Here is a 17,847-nt window from a genome sequence, read left to right as displayed (position 1 = left end):
GCAAATGCATGCCTGACACTTTCCTGGAACAGCACAGGGTGGGGTTGGGACGGCGGGGGCGGCTTAGTGCTCCCAGAGCCAAGGAAGCTAGTGGGAAGCCCAGGAGCTGACATGGAGGGGCTGGTGTATTTCCCACGGGTCTCGCAGGTCATGACACTTTGGAGTAAGAGGCAAAGGCATGGAAGGGTTGGGAAAGAAAAGAGATTTGTTCAAAGTCTGGTTTTGTTGCTTAGAATATGAGCAACAAGAGGACGGGGCTTTGTTGTGCACATTATCCATTTCCAGGCCCTGGAAGAGCACCTCGCCCTTGATAACATTCAGTAAATGATTGAACAAGTGAATGAACGAACGAGTAGATCAATGACATGAGATGAGCCGATGAAGTAAATGGGAATGACCCCGCATGTTTACGGAAGAGCCACCCCACCTCCCAAGTACCTACGGCCCCCCCCCCGCCGTTAGGCTGCGGGTCCTCGCCGCCGCCTCCAGAGGGCGCGGAGAGTTTCTCGCACGGAAGGCTTTGCGTGAGGCACCCCGAGGGGCGGGGCCTGCGGGCGGGCTACGCTCGGCGGGGCTGGTCCACAGGCCGGCGGAACGAGGCTGCGGGACTGAGGCTGTGCGGGGGCGGCCGGAGCGGTTTGAGCGGTGCACGGGCCGAAGATGGCGGCGGAGCGACAGGACGCACTGAGGGAGTTCGTGGCTGTGACGGGCGCCGAGGAGGACCGGGCCCGCTTCTTCCTCGAATCGGCCGGCTGGGACCTACAGGTAGCGCCGCGAGGCGGGCGGGGTCGGGCGGGCCGGAGGCTGCGGGGCACGGGCGCCTGGTGCATCAAGCCCGTGATATCCGAAGCGCACAGTCATCCCGCCGGCCGAGGCCCGAGTCAGGCCTCAGAGGGTCCTGAGGCCGCTTGCCAGGCGTCGCCAGCCCGACTCGGGCATGGGAGAACGCGGGGCAGCCCCGGCCCATGCCTGCCCGGCCTCGCTTTCCCCGTCTGCCTCGCTCGCTCGCGGGGTCAGCGATACTTTGGGCACTGCCGCAGCCCGCGTGGAGCAGGCGAGCCTGGGGGCGTGGCTGAGGCGCCGAGTCTCGTCTGCGGCCCGGACGGGCGAGAATGACCAGCTCTGACTAGAGCAAGCCCGGCGTCTGGAGGAGGGTGAAGCCGGGCCTGGGAATTGGCCCACGCCCCCTCCTGTCCCCTCCTGCCTGATTGCTGGAGAAACCACCGCTGGGGTGGGAGCGCAAGGTTGGAGCCTCTTCATATGTCTTGGTTAAACTCGTGTAAAATGGAGGTGTAGTGGAGTTTATCATAAACTAGTTCACTTGCACGTCTTACAGGGTTCGTTAAGTAAGTGTTAATTAAGTGGGCATTAAGATAAGCTATATGAGACAGGGTTTTTGTAAACTGTTGTCTCCAGTGCGTAGAAAATGCCTGTCACCAATAGCCACTCAGTAATTAATTGTAGAGAGAATTCCAATTGTAGAGAGAAGTCTGATGGGCGAGACTTCATCTTAAGTAGGTGACCATGGTTAATATTTATTAAGTATCTACCAGGAGCTAGGTGCTATTCTGACAGTTCTAATACTCAAGTCATTTGACCTTTGAATTTTGCTGCTTGAGGTTTAGGGAGGTTGAGTGACTTGCTCAAAGCTTCACTGGCAATCAAATGGAAGAGACAGATTTTGAATTCTGCCTGATTCCAGAGCCCAAGCTCTGAACCTCCACAGGCCAGGCACTTTATGTATGATGATTTGTTTATTGCTAGCAACAGTGTGAGGTAAATAAACCTGACCTCATTGTAAAGATGAGGCTATGCCCAAGGTCACACAGCCACAGTGAGATTGGGACTTGAACTGAGTCTGCTGACTCCACCATTTGAATTATTTTCCAAAATAAAAAGACCCATGGTGTTAATCCCCTATGCTGGGCAGAAATGCAAAACACAGCTTCTGTGTGAAAAACCTAAAAGTTCACAGTGTTAACAGTTTGCAGATCATCAGCCCCAGTTTCCTCCCACTGTAGAGGGGGAAACAGATTCTTATATGTGATGTGATTTGCCTGGCAGGGCCAAGGCTTGAATGTAGGCCCCTCAGTGCTAGCTCAGTGGGTGTCCTGTGACTACACATGCCTCCTTAGCAGACCTGATATGTTTGTAAAAGCTCACTACCTCTAGGTGACTGGTTATGTTTCAGGAAGGCACACTAGTCCAAGCAGACCAGTTGGTCCTACAAAAAATCATAAGGCTGGTGACCTTGAAGACAGGAGTCTCTGTAGTCCTCAGTGTTCTTTCTTATTTCTTTGTGCAAAGTAAATGATCGGTAAATATCTACATTAAGTTGATCACAAAGCACTCCTGTATTCCTTTGGTATATATAGAGCTACATGACTGTGCATAAATGTTAGTAGATCCTCTCTCCTGCTGTGCAGGGTTGGTGGGTGTTATATCCCTATTACAGACTAGGAAATTGGGCCTCAGAGAGCAAGCAAAAGTGGCAGTCTGGACTGACCTCCCAGTTTCTGGCTTCTGGTTGTCACATCAGAGCTGAGATGGCCTGCACAGAGGCCTGGTATCAAGCCTGACACCCCTTAACAGTTGTGTAACCTGGGGCTGTTTTCTCAACTTCTCAGTGCTTCTGTATCAACTATAAAATAAGATAATAATTGTATTTATTACGTAGCGTTTTTTGAAGATTTAATGGGTTAACATATGTAGTTACGTTTAGGACAATGTGATACATGATAAAATACTCAAATGTATATTGCTTTTACTAGAACACATTTCTTTTTTTTTTTTTTTTCATGTTAGCCTTTGCCTTTTATTTTTTTTTTTTTGTGCTTATTATTTTTATTTTTTTTAATAATAAATTTCATTTTTATATTCCCCATACAATTGCAGCCCCCCCATTCTGACCCCAATCCCTCCCCTCCCGCCCCTCACCCCCCAAAAAGTGTCTCTGGTTCATAGTTTTTTGTTGATTTTGATTTTCACTTTCTTATAGTTATTCATTTTCCTGGTCCCTTATTTAAGTTTTCTAGATTCCTGCTATGAGTGAGACCATCCGGTATTTTTCTTTTTCTTTTTGGCTTATTTCCCTGAGCATGATCCCTTCCAGCGCCATCCATGTTGCTGCAAATTGCATGTGTTTATCTTTTTTGAATGCTGAGTAATATTCCATGGTATATATGTACCACATCTTCTTGATCCAGTCATCTATTTTTGGGCATTTGGGTTGTTTCCAAAGCTTAGCTATTGTAAACAGTGCTGCTATAAACATAGGGGTGCAGGTGTAGAACACATTTCTTAATACAATAAGCATGAGGACTGTCTCCATCCCAACCTCCTCCTTTTCCATTTAGTAGGTGGAATTTGTTTCACGCAATATGAAGACATACAGTTGTGACTGTTGGTCAGTTTTCTATAGCCCGTAAATATAGACTGCCTTATAACTGTGGGCCATATCTTTGTGCCTCTGTGTTCGAAGGAGATATATATTCAGTGAAGGCCTATTAAAGGATGCAACGTTACAACCTCTGTGTTACAGATTGCCCTGGCAAGCTTTTATGAGGATGGAGGAGACGAAGATATTGTGACCATTTCACAGGCAACCCCCAGCTCAGTGTCTAGAGGCACAGCCCCCAGGTAAGAACCAACTTCACTTTTATTGCTGCATGGATGTGCTTCCAGAAGTGATGAGGAATTGATTCCTTATTTGACAGAGGGTTCAGACCTGGGGATATGGACTAGTGGGTTCGCATGTGAAAGACTGACTGGTGGGCAGTAGGTCCTTGTAAGACTGGTTTCTTTCCTTAGTTTGTGGTCTAATCTTGAGGGAACCACAGAACCTACTTTTAAGATATTTAAGGGTCTTTATTTATGAACCGTAAGGAATGACTTTTTAACTCTGAAAGTTTTTAAAGTAAAACCACTCACTAGGGCCTCCCTGGTGGCGTAGGGGTTTCAATCCCCAGCCAGGGAGTTAACCCACATAGTGCAGCAGACCTCTGCTATCTCCCCCACTGCTCCCCTTAGCAGTGCAGTTCAATAGATCCACCTGTTCTGCTCCCCACTCTGTCTCTGGTGAATCCTCTCTCTCTCTCTTTCTCTCTCTCTCTCTCTCTCTCTCACACACACACACACACACACACACACACACACACACACACTCCCGCCCAGCCTATACCCCAGTTCTTATATGCGTAAATAAATAAAACTAAATCTTTAGAAAAATAGAAGATAAAGTAAAATGATACAGAGATACTATAAATGAGTTTAGAAAGGCTCAGCCAGAACAATGTAATATCTGCCTCTCCTTGTGAACAAGGTGTTCCTAGGTCACCCTGAACTAAGCATCCCAGTCTCACCCCCTTTTCCTCATTTAAGTCTTTGTTCTAACCAAACAGATTTGTCTCAGTTCTTCTTTATCTAGTTTTCCTGCTTTTGTCTGAGCCTCTCACCTGCCAGGACATTCCTGCTCTCTCACTTTCTGCCTATCCACATCCCATCCATCCGTCCAGGTGTAGCTCCAGCCCTACTTTCTTTGTTGAGCATTTTACCTCCAACCCCTATCTAGACAGTACACCACAATCCTGTTCCTCAAGACTCCAGTCACAACTACAGTTCATTCACTCTGTAGCCATAACCATGCACTATTGTTTCTCTTGGACTCTTTTGATATTTGACTTAATTTTATCCCTTAAGTGAATTGTAAATTCCTGGAAGTGGGAGGACTAATATTTTAAGAGCACTGACCATCTGTGTAGCTCTGCTAGACACCACTGTTCTCTTTCTACACTTCAGCAGCTTTGGAAATAGGTAGGGTGCTCATCATTTTCCAGGTCTGGTTGCTGAGTCTTAGATAGGTTGAGTAACTCACAGGTGCTATTATGGCAAATGAAAAGCTGGTATGTCGTAATCAAAGCTGTTTCTGCCACATGCTACGTCCTTCTCCTGCAGCTTCCACCTGTCCACTTACAGGATCAAACAAGAGGTAGAGGTTAATTTCCCCTCCACCCCCTTTATTGTTTTTCATTTTTCATCAGTACAAGCATACTTTTTAAAATTTCAGGAACTGCTACTGTCTGAGTCCCTAAAACTATACAATTAAGTATGGTAACCACTGGCCTCGTGTGGCTCTTTCAATTAAAATTAAGTAGACCAAGCATTCAGGTATTCACACTAACCACTTTTCAGATGATAGTAGCCACATGTGACTGGCAGGTTCCATACTAGACAGTGCAGATACAGCATTTCTGTTGCTGCAGAAAGTGTTTTCTGACATGAGGACTTTTGTGCCACTTCAGGGTTGCAGGATCGCCTAGGAGATGGAATTTTTTATGCTGAAAATTTGAGATTTGAGACAGTTTGCTTATTTGTGGAAACCACAATATAAAGAATTCTTGAATTGGTAATGTCCCTGGGACAACCAAGCCATAAGGTAACTCTCAGATCATTACTCCAGAGGCAGTGGTTCCCAGCTTGAGTGTGTGTGAGAAATATTTAGACAGCTCCTTAAAACCAGATTGCTAGGCACTCCCTAAAGTGTGTGATCCAAGAGATCTGCAGTAGGACATAAGGCTTTGTGTTTCCCACAGTTTCACCGGCAGTATGAATACTCTTGGTCTGAGGACTGAACTTGGGCAATCACTGCTCCGGTGTAGTACTTGAAATGTACTGCACCATGCAATGGGCTTTACATGTGTTGGTACTCCTGCTGTTCACAAAGCACTGTGAGGTTGACACTGTGACTGTCTTCATTTACACATTAGAAAAGTCTTAGAGAACTTCCTTAGCATGCCCAACATCCCAAGATGGGAGGCAGAGTTGGGGTCAAACTGAGTATGTGGACACCAGAGTCTGTGTCAGATACTGTCAGGGTCTAAGTGTAAGAACTTAAAGGGAAAGAATCAAACCTGTAGTCAGAGTATACGATTTGTTCAAGCAAGTGTCCATGTGTGTATTTGAAGGCATTTAGCCCACAAAAGAGGATGTTTTCCCCCATAGATGTTAGGCTGAGCATCTGTGGGAAACTCCTCCGGGAAGATTAATGAGTGGAATTAGCCTTTCAAGACACTGGCACAGATCTTAACGTTGAGACCCTTTTGAACTATATCTTATAGGCACTGAGGAATGCCCAGGAGTCTAGCAGGAAATGGATTTGCTGCATCGATTGGTCTTTGATCTCCCATTTTTAGCTCATAGAATCTCAAAGCCTGTTCTGTTCCCTGATTGTCTCCTTGAAATAAATGTTTCTTCATAACTAAACTGTGGCTTCCTTCCTAGTAAACAATTCCTTCCTTTCTGTCTAGCTTAAGTAAAGCTGTAGTTCCCTCTTCCTCCCATATTAAAGAAAGGAAATGTAGAAAATGTTTTTGTAAAATATGTTTCATAATCCTTGAAAAACTAAGGTTCCTTGAGAACAGGTCTAAACTAGGGAGAAGGGGCAGCGAGGCATTAGCCTTTCTCACACCCATTTTTAATGTGCCCTCTGCACACACGTGCGCAGCTCTACTTATTTGCCTAAACACTGATGAGTACTTTTTCTTGACTAACCTATAACAGAATTAGAAGCCTCCTTGCCCACATACTCATTTCATTTCTCCTTGACTACTCGTCCCCCTCCATGTCTAATGTCAGGTCTCTGGATTTGTATATGCTGCTTTCCTATAACGCCCTGCTGTTCCTCTTTCCCGTAGCCCCACCTTCCTCTTTGGAACAGACTGGCCATCCACCGGTTCTTCAGTGCTCACTCCAAATGTTGCATTCTGGGAAGTTTTCTTGATATCCCCTCATCTCCACCCCACTCAGAGCGGAAGGCTGTGTGCTTCCCTCTGTCACAGCCCCCATTGCGTCGTGTTTAATGGGTTGTTTCCTGGCTGAAATGGTCCTAGCCTGCAAGTCTAGGAGGAGGACTGTCTGGTCGTCTTTATAGAAACCTAGCTTCCGGTTCAGTGCCTGGCGCATAGGCATTCCCTCAGTATTTAAAAATTAAGTGATGAAAGTAGCTTTCCAGTAATAAATTTTTAAAGTAGTACTACAGGCCCCTTCCCATTCCCCCTCCTCCCAAGGGGAACTTGAACTTAAACTTATCACCATCTATTTCATAATAGTGCTTTAAAATTCTCAAACCTGTGTGATCTTGAAGAAACAAATGCCACATTGTTTTGCATATGAACTTAGAGAAATAAGCCCTCTTCCACATAGATCTTCTCCTGCCTCGCCAAAACAATAACCCTGGTGTCGTCAACTCCTTAGCCACTGATGATGGAGGTTACCTTTCTTAACTCCCCCTGAGATCATTTTGTTCCTTTTTGTGTCTCCAGTGATAATAGGGTGACATCCTTTAGAGACCTTATTCATGACCAAGACGAGGATGAGGAGGAAGAGGAGGGTCAGAGGTGAGTCTTTGATGGGGGACAGAGTCCACAAAAAAGTCCATCACAATGTGTAAATCATAGTAACATGTCAGCCATCCAGGATTAAACACGCACAGTTAGCATTCATCATTACTCCTGTGGGCTGGTCTGGACGGATTATACTGTAGATGCTATTTGCCATTCTTTCTCTGAAATGGTTCCTCTCCCCTCACCTTTTATATTTTATTTTATTTTTTTATTTTTTGCTGGTATTCTGGGTTTGGTTTAGGTTTTTAGTTATTAAAAGACTATTTTTTCAAGAATATTAGGGCACGGGAAAGAAATAGATAAGAAAAAGTCTTTCATAATACCACATCCCAGAGGTAACCAGGTTTCAGTATTTGGATGTATTTCTTTCCAGCTTTTTCTTTTTAATTAAAATAGCTCTATATCACCTTATTAATAGATGAAAAAGCAGAGCAAAATACATATTCACCAATACACATACACTTACTATTTGTTTCTAACTTTAAGGAATGTTATAATAAAGCTAGTGTTTATGGTAGTAAATACAGAATAGTGTATTAAAGTATAATACTCATCTACCTTGTGGTAAGTATGGTTAATATTTTTGCATATTTTCATTTAGTCTTTGTTCTGTACATAAATATACTTTGTTTTACATCATATTTTACATAATGATGGTCAGATAATTTTGTTTCAGTTTTTATTAGTTTAATGCTACATCTTAAACACTTTCTCCATATCATTAAAATTGTTCAGAAGCATTACTAGTGACTATAATAATCCCCCATCAGACAGAATTTCAGCAGTAAGATTATTTCCTGCTTTTTTTTCCACTGTAAATAAGTATCAGTGCTGTGAACAAATTTGTGTATTAATCTTTGTCTACATTTCAGATTATTTTCTTAAAATAGTTTCTAGAATTTAAAATGCAGGGTCAAGGGCCAGAATATTTTTAAGGCATTTGATTACATGCTCCTTGTTTGAGGCTTTGAGACCCCTTTGTTAAAGATCTTATAATCCATTGAGCAGAAGTTCATCTACTTAGAATGAATAAGAACAAACTAACTATAGCTGACCTTCTTGGGTCTTATTCTCCAAGGAATCTGCCTTAGTTGTCAAACATTCCTAAGGATTATTGTATAATAAGCATTTTGAAAAGGCAATTTCCTATTCATGGTCACGCTTTGGGAAGTAGACTGAGAAATTACTTGTGTTCTGTTTTCTGCTTTCATCCACATAGTGACCTTTGTACACCTCAGATCCTTCTTTTTAGATACATTCAAGGCTCAGGAATAAATGTTAATTTCAGGGTTTTACGCTTTTTGAGTAAGAGGCATTAACAAGAAGTACGTGAATGCCCAGCTCCTAATAGATCTCCTCCTCCCTCTCCTTTATTTCTCTCCCTCTTACTTCCTTTGTCTCTTAGCATTTCAGACCTGAAATGGCACTGGTGCTGTTTTCCTCACCAAGGCCCATGGCCTTGGCTCACATTCTCTGGGGAATGTCAGGAAATTGAAGGCTAAGACTAACATTATAGATTCTCAATTCTCCCTACCTGGGGAGTGCCATTGTCTTGCCTGTGAATAGGGGTGATGAGGAGGCAGGTAGTCAGGTTATGTGACTACTGGTTTTCAGCCCAGGTAAAAAAGTGCCAACTGAATCTCAGTCAGTCATTCCTGACCCTTTACAAAACCTGCTATGGGTATCCTGGGCTTGTGTTTGAACTTCCCTGACCTTCTCCAGTACCCTCTCCTCAGTGTCCCTGGTATAGCTGACACAAACAGTGAGGTAAAGTGAGGCTTGGGTGAACTCTCAGTGCTGTATCACACCACCTCACATGTGTGCATTACTCTTTGCTTGTTCTTTTGCATACATCCGCTGATTTGAACCTCACGACCTGACTTAAGGAGCAGGTAGGTAGGGCATGTGATCCCTCCCATTTCAAGTCAAGCAAAGTGAGGTTTAAGGCAATGCACTGGCTTGCCATGGGTCACTCAGCAGCAGAGCCAACACTGGAGCCTAGCTGCTTGTACTAACCACACCATTGCCACCATTAACTCAGAGCTGCTAGTGGTAGCTGCTTCTGACCATACGTGCTGTCTCCTGGAGAGGCCACCAGATGTATACTTCCCAGTTGGGACTCTGCAGAGTTGATGTGCTGTCATGCATGCCTGGAATGCACTTTCTTGCTTTCTTTACCTGTTAAAGCTTGCCCTCATCTTCAAGACTCAGTCCAAAAGACCCCTTTCTAGGAAGCCTTTGCCATCCCCCCACCTCAGTGTGTCTAGAGCACCACTTAACTTTTATTGCTACTCATACTATGTTATGCCTGCCTCTTTACATGTGTCCCTCTAGGCAGTAAGTTCCTTAAACACAGGCATTGTATCCTTCGCCTCTATGTGCCCAGCCCCTGGGCTAAAGCCCTGCGCGTGCTCTCTTCATGTTGTCTAAGTGCATTTGGTGTTAGACGTGTATTTTCTGCACAGGTTTTATGCCGGGGGCTCAGAGCGAAGTGGACAGCAGATTGTTGGCCCTCCCAGGAAGAAAAGTCCCAACGAGCTGGTGGATGATCTCTTTAAAGGTGCCAAGGAGCATGGAGCCGTAGCTGTGGAGCGAGTGACCAAGAGCCCTGGAGAGACCAGTAAACCAAGAGTGAGCATTGGAGTTTATTTTCTGTGCCCACAGGACTAAGGTTCCAAAGGCGGAATCCATGCCTCCCTCACCCCATGGTGGCTGACTTTGTTTTTGTTTGCTCACTCGCTGTCCTGTGCAGAAGAGGAGTGCAGTGTCTCCCGCCCTTTAACATGAAATCAAGATTTGGGGAAAAGTTTTCGAACCTGTGTATTATGATCTGGATATAAACCTGTTTGTTTAGCCTGTCCAATTTGACTTAATTCTTTTGCTTTATTTTGATTTTATTGAATTAATAGCCACCTACTTTACATAAAATCTGAATTTCTGTCTTTCAGAAAATCAAAAAGTCTTTAGTGTTTTCTGCCCCAGATTCTGACAAGGCCATGATTAACTAGAGCTTGTAGCAGCTATGTAGTCAGGCAGTACTTTGCCTTCTATTCTCACCCCAGTCCTAGCCGCTTAGTTCATTTCCCATACTGCCTGGCTCTCTAGCTCTGAGTTTGATGCCCAGAGAAAGTGTCTAATTAACAAACTTGAGATACTCATTATATCTGAGTAACCCCACCACCATGGGTACCCCTCAGGTGTTTATGAGTGTGTCTTTTATAGCCCTTTGCAGGTGGTGGCTACCGCCTTGGGGCAGCACCAGAAGAAGAATCTGCCTATGTGGCAGGAGAAAGGAGGCGGCATTCTGGCCAAGACGTGAGTGCATCTCCCTTTCTTGAGGAAGTAGACTGTTCTGCCATTTTTCAGAAGGGATAGGTCACATGTTGGGCATGAACCAAAAGCTTCTGAAAGCAAAGCCACTAGAGGCAGTGATCTTGCTATTGTCCATGAGCTGAGAGGCTTATGAGAAATAAAGGCAGCTCGAAGGAAATTGTTGGGGGAGTGGGGCCTCATGAGGAGGAAATAGGGAAGGTAGATAAATGAACACATTTTCTGAGGGCACCGTGGATATCTCAGGCAGAGGGACAGTGTAACCAGAGTTCTCTGATGGTAGGGGCATGGCTACAGGACTTGAGCTTCAGACCGCTGAAGGCATGAAATACAGCTTTTTAAAAATTGTGCTACTATTGTCTAGTCCTTTTCCTCCCCATGCACAGGGTCCCCCCCCCCCATAATAAATGAAATATTATATATGCAGTTTTGAGGGTTTTTTACCCTTTAATATTATGCCATAGACATTTTTCAAATACCATTTGTGATCACAAATACTATTTGTGACCATTTGTTTTTAATTATTTTGGTTTTTAGTCCAAAATAGTTAAGCAAGGAGAAAATAAAAGTCCTATCCACCAGAAGCAGCAGCTACTAGTACATTGGTTTTTAACCTCTTAAACCCTTTCCTATAAATACGTGTAAAGAGTTTTTAACAAATTGTAGCTACCATTTTTAATGACTGCCCAATAGTCTATGAGTAGATTTGCCGTGATAGCTTAGTTGAGCATGACCTGTATGCCAAGCATGCTGGCAAACCATAGGGGAGCCATATCTCTATTGAGTCACTTGCTCACAGCCACTTAGCTAGTGAGTGGCAGAGTCAAATGCAGACTTTTATCAAAGCTCATGCATTTAATCTGTGCCATATTATTTTAATACTTGTTTGATTATTTATCGATTGACTTCCTGATACATGCATGTGTCTGTGTTTTAATAATGGCATAGTAAAAAGTGAAAACCTACTAATTTGCAGGTTCACATTGGTGGGCCTGCCAGCTTCCTGACAGTATTTGGACTGCTTACTCCCTATTGTCACAGGTCCATGTAGTGTTGAAGCTCTGGAAGAGTGGATTCAGCCTGGACAATGGTGAACTCAGAAGCTACCAAGACCCAGCCAATGCCCAGTTTCTGGAGTCTATCCGTAGAGGGTAAGTAGAAAAACCCTCTAGGGTTCATATCCATGAGTGAGATGGCAGATGGGAAAGAAACTGATCTGAATATTTATTAGAAATGTAGAAAAGATTAAAATTAGTGCAGGTTGAGATACAGATTCACAGACCTGCTGCTTAGACCTTGTGTGTTCATTTGTGTGGGCCCATGGCAGAACCAAGTGACCAAATAAAATAAAGCTTTCTGCCGTGAATTTACACAGACAAGAGAAGAGAGAGGCATACAGGTAGCCACTAGAGTATCTGGTTCTCTGTAAAGACGCAGCAATTTTCACAATTCAAGCTGAGAAGTTTCTTCTCCCCTTGCACCTGTCGTTTCCATCCTGCTCTGTTTATACCCAGCATTGCCTTTCTCCCACAGGGAGGTGCCAGCAGAGCTACGGAGATTAGCCCATGGTGGGCAAGTGAACTTGGACATGGAGGACCATCGGGATGAGGACTTTGTGAAGCCCAAGGGAGCCTTCAAAGCCTTCACTGGCGAGGGTCAGAAACTGGGCAGGTGAGGCGGAGAAGGAGCAGAACGGGGCGGGAGATAGTCACTGCAGCAGACCCTAGTCACTCACTTTGCATAGCTCTGTATTGTTCATAGTACTTCAGGTTTCATTTTTATTGGAGAAAGAGTATGGAAAACATGGGCTTTGGTATTAACCGTCCCCATTCTTACTCATCATACTGTATTGCATCCTAGATGTTCTCACATGGATTTGAGACAAGATGCTTCATCCCTAAGTTTTCTCATCAATAGTGGAAGTGATGACTCATCACCTCATGAACTATTGTGAGACAGGGAAGAATGAATACATACAAGGTGCAGGACACAGAGACCCAGCTCGAGAATGGGCTCTCCATAAATGTACACCTTGTTCTTCATGCTTCCCCAACTCACCTTATTTTTAGCGTGTGTAAGAAAAGTAATTAGAAGCAACACATCTGCCATTCTTTTGACTCTCAAATGCTGAGCACCAGCTCTGTGCAAGAGGCTATGCTGGGAAAAATGCCAAAAACATTTGTTGCCTCCTTGTGTGGAGGACTTGCTAAATATCTAGCATGTGTTAAGCTTTCTGCACTTGTCATCTCTAATTCTCACAACCCATCAGTCCTTGTGTTGTTACACCTGGAGACTCTGAGCCCTGGGAACTTCCTCAAGATCACACCTCTTGTTTAGGTCATCAGTGGAGCTGGGACCAGATGGTGTGTCTTGTGCTATTTCTCCAGTATCACACTGGCTTCCTTAGAAACAGTGACTTCCATTTGGTGGACTCCCTACCCTAACATATTACAGTGGTGATGGGGCCAGTATTTCTATTTTATAGAAAAGGAAATTGAGAAGTGAAGATGCTCAATAACTTGCTGAGGGCCACAGCTCATAAGTGGGTTGTCTGGGACCAAGGGAGAAGTATGAAAAAGCATTTCCAGTGTAAAACTTGACAAAGTTCTGACTAATAGGACTGACTGCACAGAATATCAAGGGAGAAAACTTATACATTGCATAACTTTTGTAAAAATTTAAAATAGCTCTACAATAGGAGCTTCTGTTTTTTTACCTGTAAAGTAGAGGTAATGCCCTCCAAGGGAGGGTTATAATGACTCTCTGAGGCCATGCTGAGTTCTCTTTCTGATCAACACAATAGCTTCAGTGAATACCTGTTCTACACTTGAATTTGTTATAAATAATTAAAGAATAAGCTGCCTACAGTCTAATTAAACTTGGCCTATTGCCCATAGAACTAATGAAAATAGTAGATCTTAAGCATTTACTGTGTAATTTTATTTATTTTTAAGATTTTATTTTTATTTATGCATACAAGAAGTAGGATATAGACTAGCGGTGTGGGGGGGGCAGGGGAGAGGATTTACCAGAGACCGAGTGGGGAGCAGAACAGGTGGATCCACTGAAATACACTGCTAAGGGGAGCAGCAGGTGAGACAGGAGAGGTCTGCTGCGCCATGTGGGTTAGCTCCCTAGCCAGAGATCGAACTCCTGCCACAGTGGCTGGCAATAGCTTGATAGTGCTGAGTCTTTTACCCTTGCGCCACTAGGGAGGCCCTACAGTATAATTTTTAAATTTCACTATTTCCAAGCATCTCTTGAGGCCTGTGGTGGTGTGGCTTATCCCACATGCTGTGACGCATAGATCTCCTCTCATTGCTCGCATAGCATAGCCAGTAGTCTCTCTTCTGAGCTCCACTTTGCAATTCTCTAAGCCCATATTTTTCATTCACCAAAAAGAAGTTCTCTCTTCAGGACTTGTTGGCTAGATATATGCTTTGGGACATTATTTCACACACTGGGGCCCATCAAGTGCCCGACCTGCAGGAGGTTCGCAAGCGGAACATGGAAAGGGATGTGGAGGTCGAATACATTTGCCTTAACTGCATGTTCTCTCATCTCACTTAATATGCATGTGGCTTGTGCTGCTGCTGGTGGTATAATATGTGGCATTCTGAAGCCTTCCCAGAGATAGCTCCAGGTTTCCGCTTGGAAAGCACTTCCAGTTGGATTTGTTGTACCTGCCCTTTTTAGGTGTGGTCAGTAGGAAAAGAGAGGTGTAGAAGTGAACTAATTAGCGGTTTGGGGAAGCCAGCAAGCTCTCATCTCTCTTTCCTCTGCAAAGGTGTCAGCCAGGGCATCTCAGCCTACAAACAAGATGCCTGGGTGGCTTACAGCAGAGAGATGTAAATCTCCAAATGATGATGGAGCGTTGGAGTTCTGTGTGCATTTTGTGTCTATTAGCCACCCTGGGTGCTTTATATGATTTCCCCCTTTTTAATCCTCACAAAAATAGAGCAAGACGAGGTAAACTTAACCCTTGTTAAAGATTCTGTTACTATCTTTGTTGAAGCTAAGGGAGCATAAGTAATTCGCCTACCTTCACAGTAGTTAGTAGGTACTGATTGATTTTAAGATCCAAGCTCTAAACACTTCCACGGAGGCTGTGTCATTGTTAGTGAGTAATTTATCCCTACCATGCCCCTTTGGGAAATCTTGGACCTTTTGTGATAGTTTATACATGAGTATGAAGTACATACGGAAGAGGTTGCACTAGAGAATGCAGCCCTGGAAATTCCATCACAAGCGAAGAGTTTGGACTCCTCGCTTATATCCCCCAGTAATCAGCACTGTCAGGCCTGCCTCAGCTGCAGGCTGAGTGCCCTTTCTCCTTCTGCCTGAGCCTTTCTCTTTGGAGCTAAAACTCCTGTTGCGTCCTCCAGTCTCAGATCTAGGTTTTCCACCCCAGACCGTCATGCGTGTTGCTTTCCTCCCTTCAAGCTGTTGTTCAGGGGACGACCCCAAGGAAGAGTGGCTTGAGAAATTTGTCCAAGGTTACTCAGGAATGAGGGGGCTGGCAGTAGCTCAGGGTTTGAGGCGCATACTGCTGGGCCTGTAAGTTCCATGAAGGCAGCAATACTCACTGGGTCACTCCTTGTATCAGCAGAACTAGACACTGAAATGGGATTTCCTTCCTGCTAGGGACTTTTATTTCTCTTCGTGTCCTGATAGAATCCTCTCTCCTCAGCACTGCCCCCCAGGTGTTGAATACCAGCACTCCAGCCCAGCAGGCAGAAAACGAAGCCAAAGCCAGCTCTTCCATCTCAATTGATGAGTCACAGCCAACCACAAACATCCAAATACGGCTTGCCGACGGCGGGAGGCTGGTGCAGAAATTTAACCACAGCCACAGGTACCTTCTGGCCTAGCTTTTGTAGGAGGGTTCCCAGAGACTCCCACCAATGGGTGGGAAGCAGGAAACTGCTCTTCCTGTAAACACCAGCAGGCACCCCGCGCATTTCCCAAAGGAGGCAGTGGATGGGAAGGCCTGCAAGTCTGGTCCCCACTCTTCCTTGAAGTGTGACCAGGATTGCTCTATCCAGCCTGGGTCATATGGGTCTCGTTTCTCGTGTCTAATCAGAGGGTCGGATTCCTCGGGGGTGTTTTTAACCACCAAACTCTTTGAAGTCTTGGCTAACGCCCAAGTGCAGAAAAGATAGGTTTTTAACTTATGCTTGATAGAGGGGAGAGGGCCCACAGTGCCAGCATCTCCTCCCCCTCCCTCCCCTTTGGGAACTCTAAAAAACCACTACCTTGTTAAGGTCTCTTCTAGATTTGGCCATTGAGGATTCTAGAACACCAAATCATCTGGGGGATCAAAACAACTCTGCCTCCCACACAGCGGGGAAACTCTGAGGCTTAGTGCAATGGTCAGCAGGGGCAAACTGTTGCCAGTAACAATATTTAGCAAATCCTTTCTCTGGAATAGCAGTGTCTAAATTTCATCATTCACAGACCAACTAAATGAGAAGCCACATGTGGCACCAAGTGAATGACTTGACAGTCCTTGAGCATGGACAGGGTTAGGATAAAAGTGTAAAACAAGCCCCAGGAGTATATGGAGGCTTTGTTCAAACATTTCTTGTTCACTAGATACATTTCAGATGCTTATGGGATTAACCTCTCCACAGAGTTAAGTGCTTTGCCTCAGCTTCATTTCATTAACTCCGGCCATTTAGCATGCGCTGCTCACTCCCTGCGGTGGACAGCTCGCCCCCAGGCTTACTAGCTGGGTGGCAGGCTCTGTCTGCTACAAGTCTCACATTGCATGTGGATGTTCAGGCCCTCAAATGTGCCACATTATGAATTGCATAGTTTTTCAGCACTGTAGGGGCGAAGCCTGTCTGTTCCTGGGTGATCCATTCTCGTGATCGTCAGGTTCAGGACACAGTGCTAAAGTGGAACCCCTGCACTCCAAAGCTGCCTCCCTGCCGCCGTCCTTCTCATTAATTTATGTTTAAGTGCTTCCTCTGACACACAAATGAGACATAGTATTTTCTCTCTTTGTAGAATTCCTAGACTACAGAAGTGATAGACCTTAATCAGATCATCCCAGAACTGTGATTGCACCCTTGTTCAGTGCCACAGAAAAAGGCCAGGGAACAGAGATTAGGAGTATGGGGAAGGCTGCTCTGAGCAGGGGCATCCAAGCTGAGGCTCAAGGTTTGATTAGGACTACAGGAAGGGAATAGGCAAGAGGAAGAGGAACCCAAACATGGGCAGAAAGCTTGGCATGGTAGTCTGAAAGGAGGAAGATAGCAAGGAGAAGAAAGGTGGTATGAAAGTGGGCCTTGGCACCACAGTAAGGATGCTGCTGTTCGTCCCAAGGAAAACGGAAACAACTGGGAAGGCTTTAGGTCATGATCTAGTATGCTTCCAAATGAGAGCTCTGGCTGCCCTGTGGAGATTGAGGCCAGGGGAGGGGACTTAGGGAAATGTGAAGCACCCGTTTTTTAGGGTGGGGGTTGTCAACACCGAGAAGGGCGCACCTCACCTCCGCACTCACCCCCATTCCACCAGGATCAGCGACATCCGACTCTTCATCGTGGATGCCCGACCGGCCATGGCTGCCACCAGCTTTGTCCTCATGACTACCTTCCCGAACAAAGAGCTGGCTGACGAGAGCCAGACCCTGAAGGAAGCCAACCTGCTCAACGCCGTCATTGTGCAGCGGTTAACATAACCGCTCAGGCCCGGCGGGCATCCTCGCCTCCGTCTCCACGGCCCCCACCCCGTGGGGACCCCCCTCCCAGCATCCCCCACACACCCAGCAGTCCAGTGCCACGTCTCCTCCGTAGCTCTGGGTTCTTAGATCTCGGTTGGACATTTGTTTTCTCCTTAGTTGCATTACCTGGGTTTTTGTGACGATCAATGAACTTTAAAGAAAAAAATAAAAACAACCAAAAAAATTGAAGGACTATCACCAGCATGTTGTATGGAACCTCTCCCACTGAAGCAGGTTCGTTGCTTTCAAACCATATTTATCTCCAGAGTGTGGGGGGGGACGCCTTTCTTCCATACTGTCTGCATAAAGATTGCTCATGGCACCGTCTACTGGTCCAGTATCACCCTCGCCAAGGTGACCAGTAGAGGATTTCTCCCTTTATGGGGAAGG

At 45.2% G+C, this 17,847-nt stretch overlaps 1 protein-coding gene across 1 annotated transcript; it reads left to right on the top strand.

Moving 5' to 3' along the window:
* Positions 1 to 589: 589 nt before the first annotated feature.
* Positions 590 to 17,646, top strand: NSFL1C (NSFL1 cofactor). Its single transcript, XM_037497726.1, has 9 exons — positions 590 to 765; positions 3,542 to 3,639; positions 7,320 to 7,394; positions 9,866 to 10,031; positions 10,623 to 10,715; positions 11,772 to 11,881; positions 12,264 to 12,401; positions 15,421 to 15,585; positions 17,253 to 17,646. The coding sequence occupies exons 1-9, from the start codon at positions 661 to 663 to the stop codon at positions 17,413 to 17,415; spliced, it is 1,113 nt and encodes a 370-aa protein (XP_037353623.1). The 5' UTR covers positions 590 to 660; the 3' UTR covers positions 17,416 to 17,646.
* The last annotated feature ends 201 nt before the right edge of the window (positions 17,647 to 17,847 follow it).

The sequence above is a fragment of the Talpa occidentalis genome, unplaced genomic scaffold, assembly GCF_014898055.3.
Source record: "Talpa occidentalis isolate TD23 unplaced genomic scaffold, MPIMG_talOcc4v2.1 talOcc4.10, whole genome shotgun sequence".
NCBI lineage: Eukaryota > Metazoa > Chordata > Mammalia > Eulipotyphla > Talpidae > Talpa > Talpa occidentalis.
This window is presented reverse-complemented; position numbering and strand designations above follow the sequence as displayed.

What these genes read in the sequence shown, in the direction of transcription:
- NSFL1C (XM_037497726.1), top strand. Translation starts at nt 661, where the DNA reads ATGGCGGCGGAGCGACAGGACGCACTGAGGGAGTTCGTGGCTGTGACG. An exon ending in CTGGAGTCTATCCGTAGAGG is followed by an intron (nt 11,882 to 12,263) that starts GTAAGTAGAAAA and finishes TTTCTCCCACAG; the next exon opens with GGAGGTGCCAGCAGAGCTAC. An exon ending in AAATTTAACCACAGCCACAG is followed by an intron (nt 15,586 to 17,252) that starts GTACCTTCTGGC and finishes CCATTCCACCAG; the next exon opens with GATCAGCGACATCCGACTCT.